Below are 20,384 nucleotides of genomic sequence, written 5' to 3' on the forward strand. Positions count from 1 at the left end.
TTCATTATTATTTAGAATCTTAGGTAATAATTCATTAAACATCAGAGCAGTCCTTTATATTCTAGGAGCTATTTGGTGAATTTAATAAATTTAATAATTCTATTAATGAATAATTACAATGAATAATTATACAAATGTTTTAGACCTCTTGTATTTAGTATGACAATTTTGCACTTCTTGATAAGGTGTTTCTGTTTTGAGGTATTTCAAAAGCAGTATGAAGCTTTGGCTTCTAAGAGAAAGAGTATTGCAGCGTGGCAGGCACCAATTATGGAAAATATGTCAATTCTATAAGCCTGGAAATGATGTTGTACAAATTCTCTTCTGAATTGCTTTTAACCGCATGGATGAGCTATCCATCCACAATTTATACAGTTGCTTCAGGTTGGAAGACCAAAGAATATTCATGTCATGACACATCCATTGTTGTGTTGTCTTATGACTTATTTTAGCCTTATTTTTCTTCATTTCCTGCCTTTCTCTCTTACTTTGCAGTCTTCTGTCATATATCTCAGTCTTTTCTTCTTTCAAGTCTCAGTAAGTCTCCTTTCGAAGTTGCTTGGTCAGGGAAAGTACCTTTGATAACAGTAGATCATGGTGGTCGCCTTTATTCCAGTGTTTAAAGTTTGTGGAGGAGTAGTGACTTCTGTATGCTAAAATCAGCCATGGTTTCAGTTTAAAAGTAATGTTCACCTTTGCTGTTTTGGAAGCTTAGGTTTTTATACTGATACACGTATATATACGCATACACATACAGACACGCAAAAAGGTGCACGCAGTGAATGTCTTTGAAGCTGTGATGGGGTAATTATAATTTTTCTGTGTGTTTGATGTTAGCTAGCAACTGTAAAATATTTGTTACTGAGTATTTTATGTTGTCATGGTGATTGTGCTTATGTACAAGACAAACGATACAGAAAAATGACCCAATAGTTATTCAGGTATCTATTAGAACTAGTGCAGAGTGGTTTCCACTATTCAGGTGGAGAATGTGATTATTTAGGTGATGTCTGTCTGCTGTTTTTCTGCATAGAAGTCTGTGCAACAGTTGTTTATGTTGCAGTTTAGTAATATCATTCATGAGGTGTACCTGGTGTGTTTGTAGGCATCTATTAATTGGATCTGGATTTAGAACATGTGCCGGTGGCTCCCCTAACCACTAGCCGAAAGACTGGATTCTCTTTCAGCGAATCGTAGTATTCAAGATATTCAGGGTAAAGTGGAACTGCAACCTGCCCATGTTCCACAGAGCTCTCACCAGCCTACTCGTGAGAGGTGAAAGATGTGGGACTTAAATGTTCTTTGACAGGAGAGGGAACTGAATTCTTGTGTTTCACATGCTGAGGGAATGGTATTGACACCACCATCCGAAGGAATGCTTGACAACTCATAGTTTGGTGTGCAGAGAAAATTAATGGACTTAAGCTGAAAAGTAAATAAAAATCTAAACTTGGATAGAGCATGTAGGTGGAAGGCAATATGTTGTATGCACAAGAAGATACTCTGCAAGATTTTTGTGAGTAATTATTTAAGTAATTTTAAGAATGGTTCTCATTTATGTGGCAAGCATGGAAAGCTTCATCTCTCCCAGAAGTCTTTCTAATACATACAACTTATGCCAGAAAAATAGACACCATTTTTGCCAGAACTATGAAGACTCATGCTTATCACATTTATTGCATTTTTTAAAAATGTGTACAAATGGAGGTGTGGTGCTAATTACATCAATAAATGTAGTGCTGTGATGTTAGAGGCCATAATCTGTGACTTAACACACAGATTGTGTAAGTATTTTTGTTGCTGTATTGGAGCAGATACATTATGCTACACACTTCCCGTGCCATGGCTATTGCAACTCTTCCATAGTTGTGGTAATGGAAATATATGTGCTTAAGTAACCTTGCTGGACAGTTTTGCAGTATATATTGCAGTATATATATTCTGAAATATATACTCCATTTATATGTATAACCATATAAATGAGAGTTGAACTTTAATTAAAACTGAAGAAGACCAGAGCACAGGCTTAAGCAATACTTGGTGATTGTCAGTGCTGATTTTTCTTTTTTCTTGGTGGAATAGTTGCTATCACACTCCTAGCACTGCTCTGCCCTGTCCTAATTAATATTTCTTCAGACAATGCCTGGGCATGGGAAGGGGATAACGAATCACTGTTCCCACTGAATAGGCTGGGTAAAATCTCTGTTTTCAGAGGAGGAAAAAAGCTTAGCTGTGTGAGCTGGTGCCCTTCTTGTTTCATATAGATGTAACTATGGTGGTGGTGATGCAATTGATAGAGTATTCTCTAAAGCTCTTCATATTTGGAAAAAAAAAAATCTAACTGTGAAACTGCATATCTTCTTTGCGGAACTGATTTTCTTCCTTCTCAGATGTCTCCAGTGTATAACTGAAAATCGGAGGAGGGAGGGGAAAGTTTGATTGTGTTATCTACCCTAGTATTTTTATCTATTGAAGAGATACTGGGCTTTGGGAAAATGTTTGTTTCCAGTGTATTACATTTCAGTACCCACATCACTCCTACAGTCGAAGAATAAAGCTGGGACTTTTTTATATTAAAAGAAAAAAGTTGCCTTCAGCTATTAGTTTTCCTGAATCCAAAGAGACGGGTGGGGTAGGATCAAAAATACTTACTTGATCAAAGTTATTGGCTCTGAAGGTATCCTTACATAGGTAAGAAAGATGAAAGGTGTTGTTTTTATTGCACGCTAGTAACAGTGTAATTTTGAACTAATTGGTGTTGAACTGCCAATCACCTAGGGGGAATGCAAATAGATACTCTTACAATTTCCTTTGAGGTACTGAAATCTTATGTCGGGGCTGGAAGAAAAATAGAATAATACCGTTAAATTGACCTTAAATGAGCTGCTTTGTGGCTTTCTTGGAGAATCCCTTCTAACTTTTCATTGCTAGTCCAAACAAGTCTCGTCTACCAATTTGATTTATTGGCTAGACAGCGCTGACATTGAACTTTGTGCATGTTTGAAATAAAGCTAATGTTATAGAGCTTTTATGAATTTAGCTGCATCCTTTTCAAATAGTCTTTTGACTGATCTGAAACTTTGCCTTCCCCTCTCGTAAAATATCCTTTTGTATAGCAACCTGTTGTTTGCTACTACTTTTAAGGAGGAACTACAACAGCACTTAAATATGATTCAGGATTTCTACTGAAGTGTCTCTTAGGGACCTAATGTGGTCATCCTGACTTTGGAGAGAATCCCATGAATATCAGTGGTTTGAGCTCTGGATTTTTATATTAAGGGGAGGAAACAACATATATCTTGAATAAAGCTTTTCCTCAGAGACCCCTGAATCAATTATGGAGAAGAAGAAAATGTCAGATGCTAACTTGAGTTTTCTTACTTTTTCAACTTCTTCCATTAAGAAGTTCTTGAGACTTTTTCCACTGTCCTCTATAGCTATCCTTTCTTCAACTCATAGTTATTAGTCATTCTATAAAACAGATGTTTCAGACTTTTTTCAGAGGGAATGCATCAGCACAAAAGCTTATTTTTATAATGAGTGTTTTTTTTTTTTTTAAAAAAAACCCTTTTTCTAAAAAACCCCATATGATTTCTTGTTTAAAAAAAACCTGAGAAATTAAACTGACATTCATATTGCAGGTACTTCAAGTGAATAGAAGTTGTTACAAAACAGCATTTGTAGGTCTTGCTGGTTAGTCCTGGGATTTGAGATACTTACTTATTTGAAGCCACTGTAAATATTACCACATATACATTATATCACTGACATCAAAGATAAATGTTTAGGCATAGCACAGAGGTTATGTGTTATATGCAAAAATGTGTGTGAAAGAAGCAGGTAATTAAACATTTAAAAATTAAGTTTTGAAACAGTTGGATGCCTCACTGATAATTTGACTGCACTGAACAAATCAGTATTAATACTCTGAAATAAAAAGAGTAAAAGTTTAAAAAAAAGTCCAAGAAATACTCTTGTATTTCTTGGTTTCCAGGTAGGACTTCAGTGTGCTGGAATATGGAGAATGTGGGGGCTGGATGGGATGAGAAATTTACCTTCTTATCTTGTACTGAGATTGCTGCATGGATGAGCAGACAACAGAAAATAAGGAAATAATGAGACTGGACTATAAAGTAGTGTTAATGTGCCAGCAACCTAAGTGCTGTTTAGTTTTTGTAGGCAAATTATCAAGATACGAGATAAAAGCCTGGACAAGACTATTAATCTCATAGAAATTTATTAGAGAGTGTTTTAAAAAAAAAAAAAAAAATGTATCTGGAGCATGGTGCTATTACAGGTTAGCCTGCAATCAAAGGTGAGGCCGAGGGTGGGGAATGGCCAACAGGTGAAGGGTGGCAATGTAAATCGAGAAAGAAGATAACAGAGAGGACTTAGGGTTTATTTGACCTTGAACTGTCACTGCCACAGAGTGTTTTCACACAGTGAGATTGGCTTGGAATAGACAGGGAAAATATGAGCCTTCTTAACTTATTTTCAGGTGAGATTATTCAGAAATAAAAGGGGTGAAAGTGGGGCAAAGGTGAGTGGAGAGTGTTTCTAACTTATCCCAGGAAGAATATTTCCAGTTTGTGATTGCAAAGAGTAAAAGCTAAAGTAGAAATAATGAGATTAGAACTGAAATAGCAGATCTCTGGTCAGCATTTCAGAGCTGTATCATTGCTTGAACACTGCAATGTTTGTAGAGGAATTGGAATCAAGGAGAGAAACCACAGTGTGCTTGCACTGGAAAAGATGGGTGGTTGGAAGAGAATGGGAGGTTGAAGAGAAAAAGGATGGAGAGGGGAAAATCCCTGTGTAGGGATAGGAGGAAGGGTTGCTGAGTAACTTTTGGGCAGAAAATTAGCAAGGGAGAGAGGAATTAATGTTGCGGTTGTCAGTTTTCAGCTGGTGTAGAGGAGAGGGTTTGAGGAGTTGCACAACAGTAACATACATATGCTGTAAACTGTAAAAAGCAAAGTGAAAGAATATGGTCTCATGGGTGGTTGTGAGGAGGATCTGACTGTGGTTGTCAGAGGGAGCTCTGTGGCACAGAGAGACTGACCAAATCAGGCAAACTGATATGAGCAAAAGACATGTCAACAAGCAGGTCAGCAGTATGGAAACTGAATTTGCTGAGTAAAAAGGACTGGGGAAAGGGAGGGAGGGGCAGAAGCTGAAACTGGAGGTCCAGCCACCAGCTTACTTCGTTTGGAGACAAAGGTCCACTTTATCTTTAAGTTGCTAAATAATAATAATGCCCTTGAAGGACATCCAGAGATTCTTTACATCTTGATATATGAATCATATAGAGATACAAGAATGAGGCATTTGAGACATCCTGTGTCAGGCTGCCACACTATAACTGGTTTTTGGACCTGTGCAACAGTTCAGCAGTAGCTGTTCTTTTCATTCTTGCAGCAGCTGGTCAACAGACTAGTCAGGGATCAGAGAAGGTCACACTGTGAAACCTCTGATGTGTTGAACTCCTCAGGTTAGACAGAATTAGAGGGTTCTTGACTAAGCCTCTGTTTTTTGAGAAGTAGTTGAAGAGTCTCAAAGAAACACCTGCAGTTGAAAGCCACAAGTGTTAATGTGATGCTTCCTAAATCTGAATTGTCACAGTGTCTTACAGTACTATAGTTAGTCTCATCCAAAAGAAAATACTATCTTCTCTTTTAAAAGGTATATCTTCCACGGTGGAATACCAGACAGTAGAGTTGGAACGGGAGCTTGAAAAAGTGAAAAGCAAGAAAACAAATCTAGGTAATAAACTTTTTTCTACTGTTTCATGTGGATTGCAGTTTAATAAATGACCTTGAAATGCTGTTTAGCTTGTAGCAGTCACTTGATTGATTCCAGTTTGTTCTTAACCAAATTTGTGCATTTGCAGTCCTTTCAAATTGTCATAGTTTCTGCAAATACATTACATGGAATCATTGCGCCCCTCTAACAAACAAATTTAAGTAGGGAGTCTGATTTGGATCTTATTTTTAACATAATTTTAGAGAAAAAGTAACACTCTTGACTTCCTTGCATGGAGCTCAATAGCACGGTCTTTTCATATATAATGATATGCTTATGATTATTTGGGGTAATCTAAGACATTACTTTCCTGTCTGTTTTTGAATTATTTCTATGAAAGTCAATTTGTGTTTAAGAACAGTAAAATAATTCTTAGCAGGTTTGTGTCTTTTAAAACTGATACTTCTGGTGATGGCAGCCACTCAAAGGCTTGCAGGATTTTGCATTTATCATGTGTTATTTGCAAAACTAAGATTGTGGTAAGAAAAAGTTGTTGGGTTTTCTTTTTAGGCATATTAGTGATGTCCGGTGGGTTAGTGCTGTCTTTCTTGCCTTATGTTATGAGAGGAAGATACTGTTTAAATATTTGAAATTCCCTTTAGGTTGTACTAAAATATACATGTAAACAGCATATTTTTAAATACATTATATTTTAAACTTTGCAGAACTGCTGTTTGCTGGGGAAAAAAATGTTATGGTGAAACATGCCTGTAAACAAGAAAGAAAGATCTGCTTCTCTGTCTCACCAGCCTTTCTCTAAAGAGGCTTCATAGTTTTGGCATTGCTTTGTACAGCTCTTCAGGGTGGATATTTTTATGAATTGGTTGGTGTCGGTTCAATATAAGATTACTTTTGTTACCTATAGTTATAACGAGCTTATAGATAGCTAAATTATTTTCACTTGTTTTATTCTAAGATGATCTATGGTATTAAGCTTCTGTTTTTCTCTTCTGAACAGAACGGCGGAAAAAAGCTTCTGCTTGGGAAAGGAATTTAGTCTATCCAGCTGTTATGATATTGCTACTGATTGAGACGGTAAGAATTTTTGCACTCTTTTTTTTTTCTTTTTCCCCAACAGAGAAAGTATGAAGAATTCTTTGGTCATTTGGGGGAATAGTTTTAAAATTTTTGAGTGATGTGTGTTTAAGCAACAAACTTGATACTCTTTTCTTGACCATTTTAAGAGACCTTAACATTATGAAATCTGGTGAGGATAAATATATACATTTTAAAAATGTGGAATACTTTTAAATAACAAGAATGTTTCTACTTCTTTATAGTCCATCTCAGTCCTCTTAGTTGCTCTCAACATTCTGTACCTGTTGGTTGATGAGACTGCAATGCCAAAGGGATCAGGGGTAAAGTAAACTTCCCTTATGATTTTTGTAACTTTAGTAAAGCTTTGGAGCCTTTACAAAAATGCACGTGAGAACTTCTGCTTTAATAACACTGAAACTAATGAGCCTCAACCTTGACTTTGTTTCGGTCATGTGCACACATAAACATTTATTACATGTCATGTTCTAGTGAGTTCTTAATAAAACTAGTCTAGAATCTTTATGAAATACAGTGATTCAGTAAAGTAGATCAGTAATCTGGAGTTTGCATTTTACTCATGTCTCCTACTTTTATATGGAATACATGTTCAATTTAAGAAACTATGTTAAAAACCAGTATGAAAAGCCTGTCTTGGTTTGTGTACCTCTTAGAAAACAGGACATTTTTTCCTCCTTTATTATAAAAATACTTCAAGAAAGTAAAGAACAGCACATTGAGTAGTAGCGTCTTTAATCATGAGGGGTTTTTATTAACTTGGTAATACTTTCCCCTGTGTATAGCTGTATATGAGCTTGCAGAGCTATAAAAGGTGTTTAGTGGTGATGGCCACTTTGCCTATGGTACTGCGAACAACTAGAAGTGTCTTCTTTTGAGACCTCTTATTTTAGTTTCCAGAGTAATGAAATATGTATAAAATGCAGCATGGTGGGTAGATGCAGCATGCATAAAATGTGAATCATTATACCTTCCATCTTAGTAATACATTTCACTCAGGTTTGAAAGCTAGGTGATGCAATTGCATAGGATAGGAGACTTGCAGGCTAGAACATCAGAATGCCCCTTTAATACTGACTTGAGAAAAGGCTGTATTTCGTGTAAGATGTTAGTTTTTTTGGTCCTGGTAGAAGTTAACTTTATGAACAGTTGCGTGTATTTTATTAAATTATTCAAAGTTGTTTTTTTTTTTTTTTTTTCCCCCCTTGTAGGGGCCTGGAATAGGAAATGCCTCCCTATCCACCTTTGGTTTTGTTGGAGCAGCACTTGAAATCATTTTGATTTTGTATCCTTTCTTTAAGAATTCTGTCTGTTAACAAGTATTCTGTCTAGTTTTCTGGGACACTGGTAATTTACTAAGACACTTGCCTGGAAAGAAGAAAGAGATAGGTCAGTCCTTCTCAAGCACTCGAAGTGTTTTTGTTATTTTTCTTTGGTTCTTAAGACTTTTAGGAGACTGCTGAGAACTTGAGTGAAACTTGCATTCCTTGGAGGTTCCTTTTTCCTTGATTCTCACAGCTATCTTATGGTATCCTCTGTCGTCGGCTTCTACAGTCTTCGTTTTTTTGAAAATTTCACTCCCAGGAAGGATGACACAACTATGACAAAGGTAAGGTAAAGTCTGTGATGGTGATGGCCCCCTCCTCTCTTTCTTGCCACCCAAGACAAACTGACTCTTTTAGTTAGTAATTGCCCTGAATGGCTCATTTGCAGTGATCAGTATTTGTTTGTAAGCTGCGTAAACACAAACTGGAAGATTTTCAAAATGCTGAATGAGTGGGAAAAAGGATGTGCTCTGTTTAGTTTGGATGGCATCCATTCACTTGTAAAAAGCCGGGAATAGCAGAGCTTGTTAACTAGCTATAGAAAAGCTAGTGAAAGAACTTTTTTCAAAGGAAACGTATTGCTAATGAGTAACTTTGATTGTGCTAACTGTACTTCAGGGAGCTTGTTTGAAATCTGAAGAACTTGGTTGCTAGAAGTAATACAGACAAAGTAATTCAAATTTGAATAATTAAACTAAGACTGAGGAGATCTATTCAGCAACATTTTGCAGTCTGAGGCTAATTTGACTTTCTACAATTTAGCACTGGCTTCAGAATAAGAAATACTGTTACCTAATGCGGAAGAACATGCTTAGGTTTTTGGCAAAATATTCCCACAGCTGACAAGGGGAGGTGATCAGTAACCAAGGAACAGATGTTGAATTTAATTATTTTTTCAATGTGTTTCATTGTTTGGTTTTTTTTTTTAAAGTAATGGATAAAGACATTTTTACCATAAATTGTTGGAAGTGAGAAAGTAGGTAACACACAGAATGGTTATAGTAGATAGGTAGTAGGGAGTTGGAATGTTCTTAATGCTTTCTATTGATTGTTTACAGTACACCAGGAGTAGTGTAGAAATAGTGAATGCACAAATGTCTACCTATTTTCAAGAAGTTTTCTGTTTTTTTTTTCTTTTAGTTTCTAATAGAATTAGAGTTGAAGAAAGTGATCCCTTGTGAGAGAAAGTTTCAATTACTCTTTATAAAGGCTTCACAAAAACTAAAAAAAAAAAAAAAATCTAGTAAAATCTAACAGCTGTGAATTTTTTCGTACTATTTAAAGTAGTCAACAGGCATTCAATTGAAAGGAAGCTCTTTGTTGTAATTTTTTAAATAATGCTAATCCTGCAAGCAGTTACATACAAAGCTTAAGCTGATGTATCAGTCATCTATTCTAAGCCCGTGGAGTGGTTCTTTTATAAAAACTTTGCAGGAATTAAGTAAACAGTTGGTGCTTTGCAACACAGTCGTTTTGAATTATTTTGAATCTAAGCATACGTAACACTTTTGATTAAAGGCAAATGATTACATATTTGATTTGGTTTTTTACCTTGTCTCTTGGATCATCTTCATCTTGTGTAACACCATAAGGAGAAGTGTGACAGAAGTAAGCAAGACTAACAATATATTATTGTAAATTGCTTTAGGTTCAGTTTGAAGAATGTAACTTTTAGGAATTCTTCTTTTTCATCTCGACCACTGTTTTGTCTTTTTCTTTTTTTTTTCTCTCTTCAGCAATCCCATTTATAATTTAAATGCTGTTTGTTGTTTTGTCATTTTCAAACAGATCATTGGAAACTGTGTCTCAATCTTGGTGCTGAGCTCTGCTTTGCCAGTGATGTCAAGGACACTGGGTAAGTGAAATGGAAGTATAAAACATTGTAATAAAGGATGTTTAATTGAGTTTAAAAAAAAAAAACCAAAAACAAACAAGGAAAAAAGAACAACCTGTAGTTGTACCTTTCATAGTATGTATTTAATTTGCCATCACTTTCAATAGAAGGAGCATGTATGTGTGGCCTTCTTTTCTACACAACATGAGCTCTTGAACATACATTCTACATACAGAACTGCAGAACATACATTGTAAAAAAAAAAAAAAAGATGCAAAGCATTTTCTAGAGAATATGTTTTTTTTAGAAGGCAGGTCAGATTTTAAACTTAAAACAGGAGATGGTGAGAAGAATAGATACGGAGGTTGTTGTTCAGGACAGTAAAAAATAGTTTCATGTTCACTGTGAAATTACAGTGCTCAGTTTTTGTGAAAAAAATACATTTGGGGATTTCAGGTATAAAATTTGAGATAACGTTGAGTGCAAATGTCTTTTTAAAAACAGTTAATGACTCTTCACTTGTTAAGTTTTTTATCAGCAATGATACAAGGCTACTTTCATTTTCCCTGAAATAATCTGCTTGCATTCTTTGTTACTTCAGTTTTCAAATATAAAAATTTGGAATCCAGCATAGTAGCACTGAAGAAGTTCTGATTTTATTGTTAAGAACTGGCAGTAGTACTTGAAGTGGAAAAACTATTTTAACCAGTTCGAAAGACAAGATGTTTTGTATCTTCACTTAATTTAATTAGGTAATCATCAGCTTGAATTCTTGAAGTTAGATTGCAAGGCTATTACATGTTTAAGTAATGCAGAATACTTGCAGCTAATGTGAATTTCATTGGGAACATTAAACAGAACAAAACAAAAATCTTCACCTCGGGCTGTACGAGTCTTAAGTACAAGCTTAGGAGTTTGAGCGCAGGCCCTCAGACCAGTAATGTGTACATAATAGTTCTGTAGCTGATTTTCTTTTCAACCAGAATACTGTCAAGTCAAGAGTAGTTAATATTTTCTGGTAAACTATACTGTATATTTTCATGCTGTGTATATCTACAGATGATGAGTTCTATTAGATTTACCAGATCATTTCTGTAACAAACAAAAAAAACCTGTAATGCATTTTGGAGGGTTGGATCTTAAAATACACATTCTAGAGCTCATGTTTTAAAAATCTGTAGTAAAACTTCACAAAAATGCAAAAGAATAATTCAAGTATTTAAAGTAGTGCGGTTTTAAAATATAGCCAGTACAATAAAGATCTAAGAAGTAAAACAGTTCTAGCATTTAGAGCAAGATGTTGAAAAATTAGTGATTTAGAATAGAATACTAATATTAGTATTGTGTCCACTAAGTTACTGCATTCATCATTTGTTTAAAAAAAAAAATCATTGTTAATGATCTATGAGATTAACAGTTGATAATAAACGGATTCTGTGGAAGTAAGTATACATGCTGGGTGCATTGTTGTCTCATAGGAAACAGATTAATGGTAAAACTCACTTAAAAAAAAAAAAAAGACTAACAAATGAAATTCCTGAATAGTTTGCCATAGAGATAAATAAAAGAAGAAAAAAGATGGAACAATTAACACACAGCTGACAAATGCACAGTCACAGCTGTCCAAACAGGATTAATAGAGTGTATTAGAGTACAGTGAGTCATGTGGTGCTTTGCAAAAATATCAACATGTGTTGTACTACATGCTACCACCCTGTGGCACTGAATAGATGAAAAGAAATAAATATGTTAAGCAGATTCATAGTCTTTTCACTTTATTAAAAAAGCGAGTTTCTAGACCATACAGAAGAGACTGGACTTTATCATTATGGGAAAGGTAAAAAAGCAGAAGTTATCTAATACATGTACTGACCTTTTTCAAGTTTTAAAAATGGCAATAGGAGAATTTTTTACATGTTTCATAGCATGCTTATTAGATATGTAGGTGGTGGGTGTCTCCTAATCTGTCCTTCTTTTAGAAACTCCAGGAAAGTTTTTACTAAAATCAGTTATTTTACTAAAACAAGTTAACTCATTTTTTCCAGAACTTTTCAGCCTTTTAGTAGTCCTTCTTCAAAACTGTTTCCCACCAGCACCATATTGCTAAGCACTGAGAAACAAATTGGGAACAGGGCACTTAATAGTCAAGAATACAGAAACAAAGAATTGCAAACAAAACTGAATTTTCTAATATACAAAAATTTTCCTTGAATTCTACTCTTGAGTATTATGATTTAAGTAAATGGTGATTTGAAACTTACTTGTATGTACAGTCTAAAAACATAGTATATATATTTTTTTTAACCTGAATAATTCTTTAATAGTTTATTTGGTAAATTGTCACCGTCTTTCTTGGATATATATTTGTGTCCACTAGAGATGTAGCTTTCTGTTCAGTTACTGAGTAGCTTTTCAAATTGCAGTCTTGGGAATTTTTTTCTCTGTGGGCTGAGTAGATACTTCTTCTGCAAGACAGTCATCAAAAGCTTTTTAACCCTTTTGTCCCACAAATTTACAAAATGATACTGTGTTAGATCTTTTCTGATGAGCAGTGAGGTGGGTTTTTTTTATTTGTAACAGGAAAACGAATGTAATTTATGGAAAATATTTTTCCCACCTGCTCTAACAGAAGTGTCAGGCTTCATTTTTGTTTTTCCTTATAACGCCTGCTCTACTGCTAGCTATTCTTCTGAACCTTGCTGTGTCAAGAAGTATTATTTCTCTTCCAGAGAACTCTCTACCCAGTGCTCTACCTGTTTCGTTTCTTTTCCTTTAAAGGTTTGGAAGCCTATACATTCAAACATGACTTTCTCAATTTTCCTGTAGCTCTACAGTCTGACTAAAATACTCTGCTTCTTTGAAAAAGTTAAGGACACTGTTTACCTTCAAGTGTGAAAGCAACTCTCTGTTTATTGTCCTTCATCTGTTTACCAGTTCATTTAGTCAGCCAGTTTCTTCTTTTTGTACTAAGACCTTCTATAGTTTTTTGACATTTCTCCCTGCCTCTCTTGTTATTTTGATCAGCTTCAGTGATTTTTTTGCTTTATTCTTTGAAAATTCTCCTGCTTTTAATTTTCTTCATTTTGACATGTTTTCCTTAGATACCAAATTTGATTCCCATATTTTTTATTTAAATGACTGATGCTGAGTACAAGAAGTGTGCGTATCTTTTAACATTGTGATAGCTGGCTATAAGTCTTGGGTATCAAGGTGCAATGAGATTCGTAAGTGCCGGGTTTACCCTTGAAAGGAAGGTAACTGACCCTTAATTCTGTCTTTCTTCATTTATTATCACTGTTGAAGTCACAGTTCTTAAAAGCCCCCAAACTCTTTCAAAATCAGATGATAGAAAACTTGCTTCCAGGAACTTCAGAGCCAGGGTTTTTTTCTGATTGCCTAGTTTTCTGCTGCCATTTTATTCTGGGGTGAGGTAAGCTTCCTTCACTCACACTGTTGGTCTCAACTGTGAGAGCGCACATCACTGTGATATCATCTGTGCCAGAAGTTTTTTGGGAATATAATGGCTCATCAATCCTAGACAACTGTTATTTGGGTATCATCTCAATATTCTGCCCTTTATGCAGTGCAGACCTGGCAAAGGAACAACCTATGGTTCTTCCTCTTCTGCCTTCTGGGATGGACCCTATAGAAACATCCACGTTTCGGAAAAATTTTGCGCACTTAGCTGTAGTGATTGACTAGCCTTTGATCAGCACAAAGCCCAAGTGTCAGTGTTGTGAGGTCCGCTGTGAAGAAGACCTGTCAGCACTGTCTTTCAGCCAAACTCTTTTCCTTCTGTGCAAATGCTCTGTAGCGATAGTGGTGGGTAGATCTAGGGGAAAAACTGCAGTTGGAAAGGTGTCTTTAAACGTTGGTTTCAAAAGCTGTGGCTCTAAAAAAAAACCACTTACAAAGGCATAGTGTTTACTGTAAGATGTTGTGGCTCTCATGGAAAGGCTTTTTACTACCTGTATTTTTTAATAAGAAAGCCCACGGCGCATTTCATTCTTTTCTGGAATAGATAAGGATTTCATAGAAACTGAGATTTCAAGCAGTTTTCATACTAATACTGATTTTTTTTCCTAGTTATATTTATTGAAATTATAAAAGCAGAACTCTTATCTAGAATAGACAATTTACTTCAACTCACATTGTTCAACATTTTACTAGGAAACTCAAGAAACATTTTGATAAGTGTGTCTTAGTTTTATAGCAGTCAATGAAGTGGAAAATAACCTTGAGAACATTGTCTTGTGTGTTTGTTTAACCATGTGTCTTATAGTCTGTTTCTGAAAGAATTTTTCTTCCATATGTAAAAAGTAATAGAATGAAATTTTTGTGTTTCTTAAAAAATGTAATCAAGATTTTGATGTAAATCTTAAATGCAATTTTAACAGGAATCACCAGATTTGATTTGCTTGGAGACTTCGGAAGGTTTAACTGGCTGGGAAACTTCTATATAGTATTGTCTTACAACTTGCTCTTCGCTATCATGACAACATTATGTCTGGTCAGAAAGTTCACTTCTGCTGTGCGAGAAGAGCTCCTGAAGGCATTAGGTAATATAGCACTGAAAATTTAGTTTGTACTTGAACGTTTCCTTTCTCCAGCATCGATAACTTGACGTGCTACTATTAAGGTTCTGTTACAACTCACAGAAAACTTTTCTTTTGGTGGAAGTTTCTGTAAGTTAAGGTGAGAATGCATAGCTTTGTGTTATTTTTTGAAGAGTTGAGAGCTAAGGTATAATGTTGATCTTAATGATACGTCCGTGTACTTATTGATCTGCAGTTAGATTTTTCAGCCTTTAGAGAGCACAGAAACATTCTCATTGCTATGGAGCAATTACTCCAAAATAAAATTGCAACTTGTCTGTGGGTTGGCTTTTTTGTTTTTTGTTTAAAGCAACTTATTCATTCCCTAAAAATAGTTTAGTGAAAGTCTTAGCTGCTTTGTTGTGATCCTTTTTTTTGAGCACTACATGTTCAGAAAATCTTTGTACCGAATATACAGAATCTTAGTAACTGGCTGAGTAAAACCTGTACTTGATATAATCAAGGTTTTGATCAAATTGTGCATTCATGTTTCTTGGCCACAGAAGAAAGGCTTGAAACATATCTGATATTAAGTGGATAAAATGTACATATTTAGTAATTGTGTTGTTACTATATCTTATCTTCACTAATTAATGAAGCATCTACCTCTCTGGAACCCTAGAGTAGTATTTGCTTAAATTGAGAGGACTAATGATGAAACTTCAGTGTTTATTTGTAACTGTGGATTCAGTTTGTAGTGTACTGAAAGGTACTTATGTTATTTTTCACCGATTACTGCTTTTCCAGAGTTGTGACCCTGGTAAACAAAATCCAAGCACTTCCTAGAGTGCACCTCTACTGGTTAGAGGCAATTAAGTTAAAATCAGACCTACTAAATAGGGAAATGCAAAATGACTGATAGTGTAGGATTAAAACAAGGTATTCTGTGATTTTGATGTTGAGTTTTGAAGCTCCAAGGGAACGGAGTAGTGGGCCAGGGGTGTGTAAATCTGTCCATTGATTTTTATGCTGAAAATATTTTCAGAGAAGTTCCATTGTTGATTGAGACAGATATATGATGTGAGTATGATGTATTTGACAATATCCTCTAGCTTTTAGCTAAGGTCATTTTATGAGAAGACGTTGATTCATCTCTTTCAGTTGACTTACATAATCCTATTTTTTTGTGCAACTGTTTTGACTGTAAAGGGATTACTTTGTATAATGTAATGGCTGTTGCAGAGCTCTGAAGGAAATAAATTAACATCAGCCAGCATGGGCTTATAGCAACAGGTCTGGTAAAACTTTAAGGTTTCTGTCTTAAAGCAAATGATGTAAAAGATTTATCTTGATAATTCATGGCACTCTACTGTATTAAACGTATAGTGTTTAATTAAAAAATTATATATGTTGAAAGCAGATTAACAAACTTCAAAATGCAGGCATAATAGGATAATCGTCATTGGATGGCATCATTCTAGAGGATTTTTTAGGGATTTTTTTGGGCCTCTTGCTATCACATATTGTGTGATTTTGTGTAAATATTGTGATCAAAATGGAGAAGCAAAGTAATTGGTAAAAGGTTTGCATTTGACACAAGCACAGGTTCCTGACGCAAACTGGGTTTGCTTTCAATGCTATGCATAACAAACAGTGTCTGTTAAAAACTGTCACGTGGAATTCAAAGAATGAGAAGCAAAATTTGTGTGCTCATTTCTCCCCCATGCTGAAAACTGACACTAAGGACTAGAGGTTGTTGGAGCATCATATCTAATTAGGTAAATTCAAGGCCTGTGACAAAAAGCATTCATGTCATATTGGGACTTACAAATAATACAATATAGAGTAGATGTTGGTTTTTTAGTAGTGCAGTCAATTTTGCAATTCTGATGATGCAAGAAATTTAACTTGGTACATCATGGCACTTCAGTAAAACGTTTAGTCTACACTAAATTAATAAGAAGCTCTTTCCATTTTTGATCCTTAATTTTAGAGACTTGATAGGAGACCAGAGAGAAAGTGGAGCAAGCAAGGAAGGACTGACATCGTGCCTCTTGTGAATAAAATATGGTTAAATTTACTATCCTTCCCCACCTCCCCCCAAAAAAGAGTAGTTGAACTACTTGCCTGGGACAGGATGGGAGACTTTAATTAGCACTCATAGTAGAGAACTATGCAATCAGAACAAATGGCTGGAAATGGAGATAAACAAATTAGTAATAACATAGGCCTAAAAATATTATTAGGCATATAAACAGTTTAGAGAGGTGATGTGGTCATCACCGATGATCTTAAGATCAGCAATGGATGCTTTTCAGAAATATGCCGTAATTTAAAGGAAATATTTTAGGTAATTATTTTGGTCTTTGTAGGTTGACAGAGTAAAGGGTTGCAAGTCTTTCTCTGTTCTTAACATCCAAGTCTGTGATTTAAGCAACGTGAAGTTAGGCTTCTCTCGCTTCCGCGCTTGTCCATCGTAATGGACTTTTCTCACTTAAAACACCACTGAGGGAGTTTCCCGGAAGTAATTCTTACCTCAGCTAGAATGTCAATTCCGGTCTTCAGCAAATGCGAAGTCCTTAATCACAAAGTAGAATTTGGTTTGTATCTTTTGAATAGCTGTATGCATGAAACATGGGAGAATCTCACTTCTTCCTTATTGTGTAATGTCTTGCAGGATTAGATAAACTTCATCTGTCAAACAATCCAAGAGACTTGGAGACAAAGCCGTCTGCAAATGGGCATCAGAAAACACTGTGATTAACAATCACCTGCAATCAACAGAGCTGAAAACATCAACCTCATGGCATTCCTACATCTCATCAGCATTTTTGTATTGATTTTTATTTGTTGATAATTTGGGTCCAACCTTGTCTCATTTTTTGATGCTGTGTGATTCTGAGGAAGTTAGGTATATCAGATTCTTCTCTTTCCAGTGAACTTTTGGTTTGCTTGTTTATTTCCCCGTAAGTTAATGCAGGAGGTGCCTTGAAGACTGGAAGCTGAAGACAATAATGCATTCCTCTTTATTTGTTGACAGTCTCATATCTTTAGATATAAACCTGCTACCATTTGAATGCACAGTACCTCCTGTGTTATATAGACACAGCTATAAAGAATAACTTCGGGACTTGGTTTAAAAAAAAAAAAAAAAGAAGAAAAGAAGATACACTTGAAGCCCTATATGACCCTTGCTGGAAATGTAAACTACCTGGAGTAGGTATCCTTGACAGTAGATAAACAGTTCCACTAAGAATGTGTTAAAAATGGAAGTAACTGGTAGAGAACACAGTTCCTTTCATGCTGGATACAGTAGGTGCATAGTCTAATGTCACAAAGCTTTCTTGGAAGGCCAGCGTTTTCAGCTTTCTGTTCTCAGCTATAAATGCCAGGTTGCTTTACTGGTAGTCAGACAATGTCTTACGGAATAGAGCGAAGTACAAGATGAAGATTAACTTCAGTGTTAAATCTGAGCCTAGTATGCTTTGTAAAAAGCTGTGTAGACCCCCTGTCACAGCTCTTACAGTTCTGTAAGCTATTGTGCCATGGAGGTCACTTACCCTACCAAGTACATCCCTGTAAAATTCTTTATGAACTACTGTGTATAAGCAGTACTTGTAATCAATGCAAGTAGCACAGGCCTAGGAGGCTGCAATTGCAGTTTTTTACAATCTTCTTTAATTTGAAGTAAATTATTTCTCTGAATTTATACTATAGTTACCAGGATTTCTGTTCAGTGGCATACTCCAGTATCTTTCACGAGCCTGTTTTTTAATGTACACATGAACATGTATATAGGCCTATATGTGTAGATATCGTAAATTAAATTCTAAGCTTATAGAGATGACATAGGTGGCTTGGTAAGTAAAACTTGTGTGTTCAGTTTTGATAGTATGAATTTCTGCGGTGTTACAGTTTAACTGCTCAGAGGCCTTAGATCCAGGATGGCATCAGTGGGTGGTAACGTCCATTTTCTTAGCATTACTGCAGCCTTAGGAATCCTTTAAGCAGTTTATAGTAAAGAAAAATCCCACCAACCAAAACCCAAATAAGTATTCAAAATCTGGTTGCACTTTTGTCCTGCTCTGCCACAAGTAATCTTCAAACAGATTGGAATGGGGACACCTTCAGTGTGTGCCCATTACGTAGGGAGTCAGATAATGTTCCTGTTTATTTCCCACTTCTGTAAAACAAGTATGTCTGTCTGTAGTTTGAGGTCTTGCACGTGATCAAGCGGTGACAACTAGCTCTCCAGCGTGGTTCTGAAACAAGATAAACCTTGTGTCAGAGACTCACGCTGTTCTCCTGAGATGGCTGCTCTGGGCTGTAGACCTTGTTGCTGTGTGTGTGAATGTGAGCTTTCCCCGTCCCCCCCGAGTGCTTCAAAAATGAAGCTCCCGTACACACGAGGATTTCTCTTTTTTTTTTTTTTGCAGCTGCCTTTTCTGACTTGAACTGGGGCATAATGTAAATATTGCTGTAGTCAATATGATGCTAGAGAGTTACTTTTTTTTTGTGTGTGTGATTAGTATAAATTCAAGGCTTATTAAACTGACTATTGATGTGTTGTACTGAGTCTTGGAAGATGAAGTAAAATTGCTTGATTTCACTCAGATTTACAAGCATCTTTTCTGTTGTTTGAGTTTAATGCTGACATTTTAGTGAGAAATCTTTATCTGAGTCAACGTTCTGCAACCAAGAACAGGGATCTATATTTAAAAGTTGTTTTAAAATGTGTTTACATTTAAAATATTGGGAGATTTATTATTAGGGGCATCATTCAGGTATTCTCAGAGCTTGTAGCCTTATGTATTAGCATTATAGTTAAAAATAACTGAAATGTATCCACTTGTCCACGCAATTGATTGTGTGACCAAAATTGTCCTCGTGTCTTAATGGGGCTGGTGAATTGTGGTGTGTGAGGCTAGTTAGCTTTATTAAAATATGTCTATTACAACTTTAAGACAGTTACTTAAATACACTCCGTGAAACTGAAGAAATGAATTTAAGGAATAAATCTACGGAGTGTGAACCAGCATAGGTCTTGCTCCTCATGCTTTTGGAGAGTGACCCAAGAACATAGAAAAAGATGGGATTATAATGTGTGTGTGGTTTCCGAAAGTGCGTTGGGCAATTACTTAAATTGAGCAGAGACAGTTCCTGCTATCAGGCAAGACTTTAAAACTCTCTTTCAAAACAAATGTCACAGCCTTGCTTATTCCCACCCCTTCTGCTGGATTCTGCAGTCAGAGAGATGTATGGGCTAAGGCTACGTTAGTGAAGACTTTACACTGAAATCTGGAGGATGTTTAAGATGCTGTGTGGTTTCCAAGGTGGATGAGAAATTCAGAACTACCCTGTGCAACTACTGACAGTGTTTTGTTTTAAAATCAGCTGTTTATATTGTGACACTGTCCACATTAAAATATGCCTTTGGCCTTGAAAATGACATGCTTATACAAAACTTCTTTACAGATACAATGCTACAAATATACTATGTGTAAGATACAGGTCACTATATACTTTCCACAGAAGCATATGGTCACTTAGATACAAGCAACTGGTAATTCATTAATGGATATTGACGATACATTCCTAGTATTTTGACTCATGTAGAGTCAGGTGGTCTATACCTTCAAGGTATATACAGCTGATCTTAGTAACATTAACATCTGCCTCACTTCTTATGAGGCAAAAAGCACATAAATGCTTCCATCTCCAACTAGATACCACGCAAGACCAAAAAATAGATGTAAACTAAGTGTTTTAAGTTAGCCATTTCTTGGCTTTATTCTGTGTTGGTAGCACAATATTAAATGCAGTGGCAGAACTGTA

General features: G+C 35.7%; 1 protein-coding gene across 1 annotated transcript in view; it reads left to right on the plus strand.

Moving 5' to 3' along the window:
* The window catches only part of LMBR1 (limb development membrane protein 1), a 59,554-nt gene extending 41,877 nt beyond the window's left edge, over positions 1 to 17,677 (plus strand). The window contains exons 10-17 of the mRNA XM_009583654.1: positions 5,683 to 5,763; positions 6,761 to 6,837; positions 7,083 to 7,160; positions 8,067 to 8,140; positions 8,374 to 8,464; positions 9,969 to 10,035; positions 14,412 to 14,573; positions 17,227 to 17,677. Of these exons, the coding sequence (XP_009581949.1) occupies positions 5,683 to 5,763; positions 6,761 to 6,837; positions 7,083 to 7,160; positions 8,067 to 8,140; positions 8,374 to 8,464; positions 9,969 to 10,035; positions 14,412 to 14,573; positions 17,227 to 17,309 (713 nt within the window). The 3' untranslated portion in view covers positions 17,310 to 17,677. The remainder of the gene's footprint in view (positions 1 to 5,682; positions 5,764 to 6,760; positions 6,838 to 7,082; positions 7,161 to 8,066; positions 8,141 to 8,373; positions 8,465 to 9,968; positions 10,036 to 14,411; positions 14,574 to 17,226) is intronic.
* Positions 17,678 to 20,384: the final 2,707 nt, after the last annotated feature.

Source organism: Fulmarus glacialis, unplaced genomic scaffold (assembly GCF_000690835.1).
Source record: "Fulmarus glacialis isolate BGI_N327 unplaced genomic scaffold, ASM69083v1 scaffold9408, whole genome shotgun sequence".
Lineage (NCBI taxonomy): Eukaryota > Metazoa > Chordata > Aves > Procellariiformes > Procellariidae > Fulmarus > Fulmarus glacialis.